The 11,532-nt window shown below is 39.9% G+C and overlaps 2 protein-coding genes across 2 annotated transcripts in view; one reads left to right on the top strand and one right to left on the bottom strand.

The window, feature by feature from the left end:
- LOC146455737 (adenosine receptor A2a-like) overlaps positions 1-11,532 on the top strand; it is a 98,491-nt gene that overhangs the window by 76,974 nt on the left and 9,985 nt on the right. The window lies entirely within an intron of this gene.
- On the bottom strand, positions 1,633-7,445 carry LOC146455739 (mitochondrial coenzyme A transporter SLC25A16-like). The gene is made up of 9 exons (XM_085093917.1): positions 7,142-7,445; positions 6,690-6,782; positions 6,303-6,362; positions 5,934-6,007; positions 4,283-4,343; positions 3,605-3,793; positions 2,876-3,032; positions 2,289-2,357; positions 1,633-1,971 (listed from the first exon to the last, which is right to left on the bottom strand). Exons 1-9 carry the CDS (start codon positions 7,194-7,196, stop codon positions 1,794-1,796), a joined length of 936 nt encoding a protein of 311 aa, XP_084950043.1. The 5' UTR covers positions 7,197-7,445; the 3' UTR covers positions 1,633-1,793.

Genomic DNA, 11,532 nt, shown 5'->3' with positions numbered 1-11,532 from the left:
ACAACGCTCCGGCACAGTGACCAGAGGTACCGCTGTCGGCTGTATTTTTCTCTCTTTTTCAGCCATTTTGATATTAGGGCTGACAAATCGCCCGCGGACATCGTAGGGAAAGAAGCGTTTAATTCATGTCCCTTGTCAAATTGTTGACGGGCCTTGTGTACTATTCATAGCCTTTCAGCCAATTCTGCACATTAAACACGTGCCCTTGAAAATATAAGATCGATGAATACATTTACGCTCAGGGGGGAAGGGCCTGTTTCTCAGGAAATTCCTCCGCGAATCTGAAGGGGTCTCCGCAAAAGTAGGAATTTTAGCCCACACTCGCGTGTATTGCCTGCTTTACCATATCCAGGGAAAATAACGGACAACTCGTATTCTTTGTCAGGTTTTCAACATTCCACAACATGATTTTGGCACATTTTTCCATTCGAGCGGGCCCTCACAAGTCATTGGTCACGTGTTAACAAATTCCAGTAAAGAGCATTCCTCCAGTGGAATGTTTCCATGGAAACGAACTGAAATTAATGGAGATGTCAGCCAAGAATAGACTAATTATTTCTTTTCCAGGAAAACTTTATTTTGCGGTCAATGAATTGATTGTATTAGTTATTTTTGTTGGCCATAAATACAATTTTTCTTTTCATTACAATTATAGTTTGTCATATGGATTTTATTATATTATTTAATTTCTTTGAATTTTTAATGATTAATTATAGTCAAAGCACTTGTAATCATTGCAGCTTTCGAGCAGGGCCCTCAAGGAAACACCTGTTTGCAGACCAGTAAATTTCTTGTTTTCCTGACTCGGTAGACAATTAAAAATGCTAAAGTCGCATGGCCTAACCCCAAAATAAAACGTAACACCATCAAAATGAATTTACTCTGAACTTTTCATAGCATTGGGTGGTTGGCTGGTTCAGTAAATCTCTAGGTGTACACTAACAACAACAACAACAATAATTATAATAATAATAATAATAATAATCAAATATTTATACAGGATAACCCTTCAGTATCGAGTACTATTAAATGCAGCATAGGGTACTGTTTAACACTTACTTAATGCGCTTGCGAGATGTAAGTAATTTAGTGTGTTGCTTATGATTAGCGTCCAGTGTACTCGCGAGATGCGAAGTCCTGGGACATGACCCCAAAGCCTGTGACCTGCTCACCATATGAGTCACCCATAGCTCAGTGGTTAGAGCATCCAAACTAGTTATTGGAAGGTCACTGGTCACTTTATCACTGGTGTTTCAGCAAACAATAGGCCATTTCGGAGTTGCTGTGAACCTCATTATGAAAGTGAGGCTAAGTGCAAATTAAAGCTTTTCATATGAAAATTACTTTTGCTTGCACATGAATGAAACTAATTTTCATCATAAAAACTTTGCAATTAGCCTCACTTACATAATGAGGTTCAAAAATGGCCTATTAAAGCTGCTCTATTGTTGCATGCAATTGCATTAACATGCAGCAACAAATAGAATGTTCAGCTGCAAACAAAGTAAAGTTTCAGCCATTACACCAAGAGCAAGTGTACATTCATCATCTGGAGGTTTTGATCAACATTATACTGCTGTTATACTATGAAAGTTTCGCTTTGTAGGGCAATACATGCCCTCCTCTTTGTAAATCAATGAGCAAATATTGTGACGTGAAAGTCTGCTTCTTCTTGGTGATCATCCTTGCTGTTTTTCATCCCATCCTTGGAGTTTAACAGTCAATCCCTGCATGTTGTTGTTCTCCGCCTAATTTGATGTCTCGATCTGTGCCAACAGACACATTATCAGGAATCACTCGCTCCGTCCACTGGCCACGCCCTGGTTCAGGAGCTGCTTGGTGATCTCATATACACTGAACATGACAGCCACCTGCGGTACGACTCTCATGTAGTTGATTGACAGTCCACGGTAAAGCCCTTTCCTAATACCATCTTCCATGTACACAGTGACAAAGGTGTTGACGCAACCACTATAATGAAACAAGACAAATAGATTATTTAGAGGAAATTGTTTCCCTTGCTTCAATACCCAGGGACATGACTGTCAACTTTGTCTGTTGCTTGTCAGTTGTTAACATTTATGTGGGTGATTGACAAGTAAGGGCAAAGTTCCTTTAATATTGGAACTCTTTGTTCAACATTATTGCAGCTGAAACTTGAAGGACAATTGAGAGAAAAGTGATAAAGGATCTTAAGAAGTTACATTATTTTGTATTTTATTTTTCATCCCTCCAATCTAAACTGACGCTTTTACAAAATGAAATTGTTAAAAACCAAGTCTTGTTACCTGTACTTATAGCCATCAGTTACTGCACCAGCAAGCTGCATGCGTCTCCTGACAACATCTAAGGGATATCTAGGAATTATTGGAAGAAAAGATTTTGACTTCAGTGATCAAAAGAGTTGATTCCATGACTGGCCATGCAAATAAAAAAATACCAAACTACTCTGATTCAACATCAACCCTTGAATGTTACAGCCTCAAAAGAGCTGTTATATTTTAGTAGCTGTTTAAAGGGGCAGTGTCATCTGTTTTTAGTGTCACTTGGAATAGCTAAAAAACACATTAATTGTGTTAAAATAATGGACCAGTTTTGATAACAATAACCCTTAACTGGCGCATGGGAACTAGTATTAATGAGTATCTCTGACCATAGATGATTAGGATTGCAACTATTCCTGTGTATTTTGGAGAAATATCTAGAAAAGCTTATAATTTAAAGCTTATTCATCCTCAGTGAAATCAGTTATTAGTTTTCTCCCAGCATGCTAAAAGTGAGTATGTTCTTTTTCAAACAATTATTTGCAGAGTTTAGACAAAAATACAGCCAAATTTCCATGACAATGAAAAATTGATATTATAGGAATACTTACGCCACTGTTTGTGATGTTGCTCCAGCCAACGCACCGCACACCAGCCCACCTAATGGAGTGAGTACCTTTTCACCTGTCTCTTTGTTAACTCTTGTCAATGTTCCATTCATTGCAAGGATGGCTTCTTTGAAGGTTTCATATGCCAAGAACCCAAAGCCTGAGGAGTATAAGAAGGGAATCTACAATCAGTGGCAAATTTAACAGGTCACATAGTGTCAGCAGGGGAATGACACACACTTACCTCCACCGATGTGACCATGTATGGCTTGATTATTAAACTTGTTGCTACATGTATCTGTGGATTGAGTTTGTTGCCTTGGGGGTGGGGGTGAGGGGGAGGGGGGAGAAGGGAGGAGGTGCAGCTCCCTGACCCTATTTCAGAAACCAACATTCGTTATTTTCCGGTATAATTTTTCAGATCTAGCATTTAACCTTCACACCCATTTAGCTACTTTAGGAAAAAAGAGGGAAAAAAAACATTATTTTGCACCACACTCACAAACAAGCATGATTTAAACCAGCCTGTTTTAAAACCTCAGGTGGTTAACATATTAAAAAAAAAAACATTTTTTTTTTTTGAAGTGTGAGCAAAAGGTTATGAGACAAGCATCTTTAAAGACAGTGATTTCAATGTGTACCAACTTCAGCCTTTGAAAAATTGTCACTGACAATTCCAAGGCAAGCATATATGTATTTACTTTACAAGTCTCAATGCTGCTTGTAACTTACCTACAGCTGGAATCATAGCAAGTGTAGTCGCTCCATAACCTTTGTAAAGAGCTCTGTAACCTCCCTCAGTGGTAAAGATCTGACGGATTGCGTGACACACTCCACAGTAAATCTGTTCATCTGCCACTTGGAATGCCAGACGTGAGCGAACAACATCCAGAGGATAGGTAAAGGTGCAAGCTGTCATACCTGGTCAAAAGAACAAACAGTGGTCCTTTAATGTGGTCTGGCAGGTTTCTTTAACAGGTCACAGGTCACAACTACAGGTCACTTTTATAATAGTCTGTATGGAAACAAGCTAAACAGGGTCTCCTAGCCCTAACCATACTAAAAATCCAATTCAGGCCTTGGACATGCTTAAACAATCTTGGTTATATACTAGTACAACATTGACCTGTACATGCACAGACCTGTGGAATGTTACCTATAAAAAAGACCTGTCCTAATGCGGCCATGTAATGATTTATCTGTAGTGTGTAGACTAATATATCCTTATACTCACAATCATTAGCTCATGCACTTTGGTGTAATTCAATATCAATAAAATGGAATTGTTGGGGGTGCGGCATAAAACATTTTGAATGACAACACACACAACAGATCTAGATACACCAATTGTCCCATCAATGGCTTTTTTCCCTGTTTAACTAGTGATTTTTTTATGTTAAGTAAGTGTACCTGCCAAGGAGCCAGAAATAAGCTTGCTTGCTGCACAGTTATTGCACATGGGGGTCAGAATCTAAAGGAAGGAAAACAAAACCAGATTTTAGCATACGGTACTCACTTATTAGGTATTGACAGGAAGTGTTCCAAGTAAATTAGGTGTGACTGTGTTTTTTAGGTTGGGACAGGGGCTAATGACCCTGCAAAGACACAGCTTTACAAGGGTTTTTTGCTTCCACTGAGTTAAACTGTGCCATGATATTTTTCCAAAACAAAAAAGCTGCATCTCCAAATGTGGCAAAACACTTGCATGTGAAACTAGTCCAGCCAGATGACATGACAGTCAAAAAATCACAGACTGAAAGAAGTTGCCAGGAATTTTGTCAATTGAACTTTTTGCAAGACTTCTCCCCAAGTTGTTTTAGTTATCACATTGACTGGGTACTGCAAGCAACATTAATGCCAGCAAATTTTGAAAGTACATCTCATTGCCGCTTGATACGGAGACACCAGGCGATTTTTTATGTTCACTGTGGGAATTTTCCACTCCACTTTATTGCTGTCCGCCATTTTGGAAAGCCATGCGATAAAATTGCAAAATCTGATTGGTTGAATTAAACCCCGAGTTACTGTATCCAATCGATGGAATCGATAATCGATGACAATCGATATCAATCGATACCAATCGATATCAATTAATGGATTGATATTGATAATCAATGACCAATCGATGGCAAAGATTCGCGTGGTTATCGATTGGTATCGATTATCAATACCAATCGATAGATAAATTGGTATCGATTGGTATCGATTGGTTGCAGATTGACGGAACCAGAATCGACGCATAAAAAACACAACTTTGTACGCAGTAATTGTAAACACATTTCAATACTTAATACTCAATACTCTCTTCTTTCTCTTTTTAAAACGTCAATGCACCATCCACAGGAATCCGTGTTTTTTTTTTTTGGACAAGTTAGAAGTTTGTTCCATGGGCCAATCTAATAGACTTTAAAAAACGGAAAGTGGTTGCATCGTGCCTTCACAGAAAAATTCTGGTAACAGAAGTTGTTCTTTTGCAAACCATGAAATTGCCAACAACAGCAGCATGAGTTGTTGCAAAATAATGAATCCTAAAAATGGCAGATGATCGGACAGGTAGCGTGCATGACGTCTGTTCGAGGTTGCTGAGCCAATCGATAGCAATCGATCAACGGTTTTTGTGTGGTTATCGATTGGTCATCGATTGGCCGATACCAATCGATACCAATTAACTAATTTTATCGATTGATATCGATTGATCGATTGAATTTCCGATCATCGGTTTCCATCAATTGGATACTCCGGGATTAAAGTTGGTAATTTGCGTTTAAAATCACAGGTCTCTGGGCACACTAGGTGAGTGACAGCGCATTTTTAAATCACCAATATCTGACCCACTATGGCAGTAAGAGAAAATAGCCATCGCAATACCGGGCATATACCAGATGAATATCAGCAATCAGCACATATCATCAGCTAATGTGTGGCCAGTTAAAGGCAAGGCTATTTTCTGAAGGTTGGGTTAGGGGTTAGACCTTAGGTGTGGGTTGCAGGGAGAATGCTCACCCACCAATATGACAACAACAAGATAACTATAATTAAGTTATATGCGACGACTACTTACATTCTTGTACTGCTCATAGCAAACAAACTGTAGGGCACCATAAGGAAAAACTCGCAACATGAGGGCGCCATTTCCTGAAATTGCAAGAAGTGAACAATACAACTCAAATGTCCGGCATTGCTTGAACTGATATAGATGCCAAAAGTACATAGCGCTCAATATCACTAGATTTCAATGCAGCGTCATTCCACATTTCAGTACCACATGCAAGCTTTTACATTTTCATTTTCTTGATTGGATTTTGATTTGATTTGAAAGACCTGGAGTGATCTTCCCAGATTGACAACCTGTAGCTTTCCTTAACTCTTAATAATTCATCAGAGAGAATCAAAACACGACAAACGTGGAGAATTTTGAGATCTTCCGTACCTTTGTAGTAGCCCAAAGGCCCTTCCTTGTGATAAATAGTTCTTAAAGCACGAAAGACACCTAAAAAGAGACAAAAGGAAAGGCACACTTCTTAGGAACAGTTCATTTCTTCAAGAGTATGTTAAGGCTTATCTATAAGTTTGATCGTTTTCTTCAAATTAACATAAAGTGATTTCCGAATTTCGCAAATGCCGTCGATCAAAAACGGATAAACCAGGTGCGCAACATTTTCACATGAAATTTAGCTGGTAAAAACATATCCTAAGGCAATCGGAAACGGGACATCCTGGCGTGGGACAGCACGATCGAACTGAAAGCTTTGTGGTCCAAAAAAATATTCGTTCAAATAAAGTTAAGGTTAGGAGCAAGCTTATATTGTTCCCTTACCCATATCCTTGTAGTGCACATTCTGAGCCTGAAAAAGTATTTTCAATCTTTCCAAGGGAGCTGTCGAAGTCTTGGCGCAACAAGTCGAAACCCCTGCAAATATACAGGTGAGTTTGAAATGAATCAAATTTTTTGCGCGGACGTCAGACTCGCGCGCAGCTACGATCTGCATAGCAAAAACTATTTTCAAAGAAAGTGCGATTCGGTTTATAAAAATATGACAGAGCCATTAATGAAAATCAAGTTGTAATTTCTTTGAACGCAAGTTAAACGCTCAGAATAAAACAAAAACAAATGGATAGCGCTTGTTTGAAACGACGCTTCAGGGATCGAGTGTTTGCTTCGTGCGAAGTAAAATGTCGGCCTCATATTTCCTTTAGGCAAATTTCGGAGCTCAGCGCTTCTATTTTAAGATAAATTCAACAAAGAGGAACAGCAAAAATAACACAAACCTCCGGCAAGGAATGTCTTCAGGACATGATCAGCTGTTACCGCTTGTGCTTCCATTTTTCTAAGAAGAAAACCGCGTCAAAGTACTTAAGTCCGCGTTTCGTGACGAAGCGAAAATTAACGTCGATTTCCAGCGTCTTTTACGTGTAAAAGACGTACACTGAAACTTTTCACATGATTCCTCTGATAGTTTTTATTCTGTGATGAACTGAACTCGAGGGCTCCACCTCTAACCTGAGAAAATACTGGTATTGCTCGTTTCGTTTGCCTCAGCCCCTTGTTTGCTTCGAACATGAAGCTCTGCACGGCGCATTATCACGCGCGCAGAGCACATGTACTGTTCACGTGCAAATTTCCGAGACTAACACAATAGAGTATGTATATGCTAACTGATACATATGATTTTAAAAATACCACATTCAACAAAATTCAAATAAAGGTATGTTAAATATAAAGTATCGAAATGAAAGAGTGAAAATTAAAGGGTATTTTTGTTGTAATAAACTGGATTTGCGTTTACGTGCAGTTTGTTTTGGTGTCACGCGCGGTATTGTTTCTGCAATTTCATGTAACCGCCAATACAGCTGGAGTCACGTCCCTGCTTTAGTAAGGTCCTGGGACAGAATTAAAATTCTCGGGTTTTTAAAGTTTTGGACGAGGAAACAAGGGCCTCTTTGTCATCGCAAAGAAAATTTTGTATCTTTCATTTATTTTGGGATCAAAACAATAAATAAAATACAAATATAAAATATTACAATATTGTATTAAATATAAAAATCAGGCTGTTTGTTCTTTTGTCCTATTATAAGTTTACAAACTGTATGAAGTCACGTATCGCCCTAAAGACACCCTTTCTACTTCACATATAATACTTAAGCGAAAAAATAATGGATCAAGTGACTCTTACTAGTAATGTAGACTTAACTATATAATTGCTTTGATAAAATCACTTGTATTGTATTTATAATACACGACACAGTTGTGATCTATTTTACTTACAGTTTCGTAGTCACGCAGGACCACAAGAAAGAGAACCAAAATGAAAAAATTCCCTGCCATGCACAGAATGTACAAACTGACAAATAAAAAATTTAAGCTAAGAAAACTATAGGAAAATCTTTTTTTTTTTTAATTATTATTATTATTTTAACTTTTTCCTTAATTTTTGCTGAGTTTGCTTCCAAGTTGTAAAATCACATTTACTGCAGCAGTAAGATTCTGTTCAATATTGAATTTTGACTCCTACTTTTTCGGGGACCGAAACCAGGAGCCGAAACTTTTAGAAGCACTCTTCGGATCTCTTAGTCACTTGGTTTCTGATGGTTTTGTACTAAAATATGGTAGTCCTGTTTATAATGATGGTCGAGCACATGTCCGTGACTTAACCAACTGTGTTTTAAGTTTAAGCTCTTCTTCTGTAACTGATGGGACTCGACGCAAAAGCGCGTAAATTTCCTCATGCTCTTTACAGCATTGACAAAGATGGTCTTCGCCACGTCTTGTCCTGTTTTATGGAGCTTTTACAAAAGTGTTACATTCAATTTGTACGTCTTTCGTAAAACGTTAAAACTTTTACGGAGAGAGGTAAATAAAACTAGATTTCTCTAATCATCTTCAGTTGAACCAGAATTAACGACACTTTTTGAAAAAAAAAAATCGTATGTTGCACTTTGACTAGCTGAGTGTCCCCGTTCTTCACTGCCAGCGAGGAATGCAAGACTGCCGTCAGACTTGGATGAAAATCCAAACCAGCTGTAAGTGCATGTGATGTTTGTCAACTAGCCAGCAAGCAAGTCAGTTTGTAGGTACACAGAATCTTCCTGAGACTTAATTTGTTCAGTATATATCTTTGTCGGCCATTGGCAAACATGGCAACATGGCTCATCAGGACCGAATCGAGCAAGTTAGTTACATAGATGAGAAACACCATCGGGCCTAAAATGCAGCCCTGAGGTACTCCGGACTGGCTGACAAGCATCAGAGGTTTTACCCAGCACTGTTACAAGTTGGTAGCGACCCATCAGGTAAGAGCTAAACCAATGAAAAACGATGCCTCCAAATCCGAGCTCGTGAAACTTTTACAGCAGGCAGCCGAAGGCTTATCGAAGGCCAGCCTTAGACCAGCCATATAGATCATGTCCACCTGTTTTCCGTCGTCTATTAGGGAGCCCACGTGGTCCAAAACTTCCAGAGGTTGGAGGTGCATGATTTACCTCTAATGAATCCATGCATGTTGACAACTCTCTTTCAACCTTGTACAGTCTATCTTTGAAGTGTTAAATACACATCGCTCCAAGACATCGGTTACCAGTGACGGTAAGGAGATGGGCCTGTAATTCTCTGTGCACTCAACCACACCCTTTTTAAAAACAGGAACAACGTTAACTTCCTTCCAGTTCTGCGGAAAAGAACCAGTGCTTAATGGCTTGTTAAACAGCTTACAGAGAGATGGTGTAATTACAGAGACTGTTTCCCTAAGAAGTTTCGCTAGGATTTTATCAGGCCCTGTGGCTTTCGTGACATCAAGGAGTTCGAGCACGGATTGGACTTTGCGTCCAATATCAGGAGAGGCTGGTGCATTGGCAGCGCTTCTAGATGAAGGGGAAGGGGGGGGGGGGGAGAGAGAGGGGGTGTCATGGGCGGAAACTGATACGAAGTAGGAGTTAAACAGATTGGCTATTTACCGAGGATTTTCAGCTGAAGATCTTAACGGCGTACAATTACCTGGGTCTGCGAATGCACTGGCTGACATTGGCGTCAAGACTCGATTGATCAGGAATTGTATGCGGTTTGGAATATAGCTTGAACATAGACCAAAACGCTTTGGGTTTGTGTTGAGGTCGGACTCGTCGACGAAACCAAGAAACTCATCACGGCTTTTCCGCAGCATGCGCGTTTTGCGCAAGTTTTTTTTAACTTCTCCCTCCGGTGGCTCGAGGGAGATAATTTCAGCTTTTGTCTTATAGATACCTTTTTCTTGGTCAAATTAGGTATGGCACCAGACTTCCAAAAAGTATGGGATTCCGTTTAACTGGCCCCTTGGGAATCAGAGACCACTGCAAGAAACATGTCTTTCCATTGATGCTAGTCCGCAGTATTTATATCGTTATTGCTATGATCGAAGAGAGGCTAATTGCTGACCGGCAGGCCCTCAAAGTTGCCTCAGTTTGCATACTAATCGTAGACAAATCTCAGGGTTTTTGGTGGGGCTTTTATAAAAGCGTTAAACTGGAAAATAATTACGCTATGGTCTGTAAAAATCCCCGTATCTTTTGGAGACAATATATCGGTTACATTGAGACGGTCCACTGAGTTCGGCACGCTGTTATAACAATTCAAGGCCAAGCATGTTGTTGCCGCGACTGTGGGTTTTTTAATAAGTTGTGCATGCCAAAAAGGGATCTGTCTCATATGGTCTAGGGGCCGACTTTTCTCTCCCTCACTGTCTTGTCGGGGTCAAGGTATCGGAAAGTAGCGCGGAGCCATCTCCAGCTGGCATTAGCGAACCGCGGGTCGAAATCTCGTGGTGCATTGTCATGCCACGGCTCAGACACAGTGTCCAGAGGTACCGCTGTCGGCTGTATTTTCTCTATTTTTCAGCCATTTTGATATTAAGGCTGGAGGCAAGTCGACCGAAGACATCGTGGAAAGAAGCGTTTCATTCATGTCCGTTGTCATATCCTTAGCTTGTCAGCCAATTCTATACGTTCCCTTGAAATATAACGTTGATGAATACATTAACGCGCTTGCAAGGAGGATTGCAACCCGCTTAAGTGTCCAAGATCAAGGGCCTGTTTCACAGGAAATTCCTACGCCAATCTGGAGAAATTTTCGGAATAATTACGGCACAGCAGGATATTAAAACTCGAAAAATTCGAAATCTTTTCCGTGAATGTCAGAGAAAAATTATTAGGATATTCCAATTTTCTGGAAGAGGGTAATTTTATCAAAAATGCCTGCCCATGTCTATTTTATGGCGTTTACGAGTGGAAGAAGAGCGCTGGTCATGTTCTGTGTAAAATAGTTTCACGCAGAACAGTGGAGCGCGGCGCCGTTTCCTGACGCGCTACTTGCCTTTAAATATCATTGGTAAAGACGGTGTTAGAGCGGAAAGTCAAATACGATTTTTTACGAGCCTGACGGGGTCCAGACAGACAGGAAAAACAAACGAGACATTTTTTTAGCCAGCTAGAATGAGTGTTTTAATAAAAAATTGCAGCAAACTAGATATTTAGAAACGTTCCAGCCAGTTAACTGTCTAATGTATTCAGTTCCCAGCCAGCTCTATTTCAACAGAGCGGGTTCTTAGTCGAGCGGCCCCATCGGGTACTTGCCCTGTTGAATCAAGAGAAACAGTCATGCTGATCACGTGACTAGCACGCCTTCAGCGTTG

The sequence above is a fragment of the Pavona decussata genome, unplaced genomic scaffold, assembly GCF_977016875.1.
Source record: "Pavona decussata unplaced genomic scaffold, jaPavDecu1.1 SCAFFOLD_270, whole genome shotgun sequence".
In the NCBI taxonomy this organism is placed as follows: domain Eukaryota; kingdom Metazoa; phylum Cnidaria; class Anthozoa; order Scleractinia; family Agariciidae; genus Pavona; species Pavona decussata.
The sequence above is the reverse complement of the archived record's forward strand: the minus strand, read 5'-3'. Positions and strand labels throughout refer to the sequence as shown.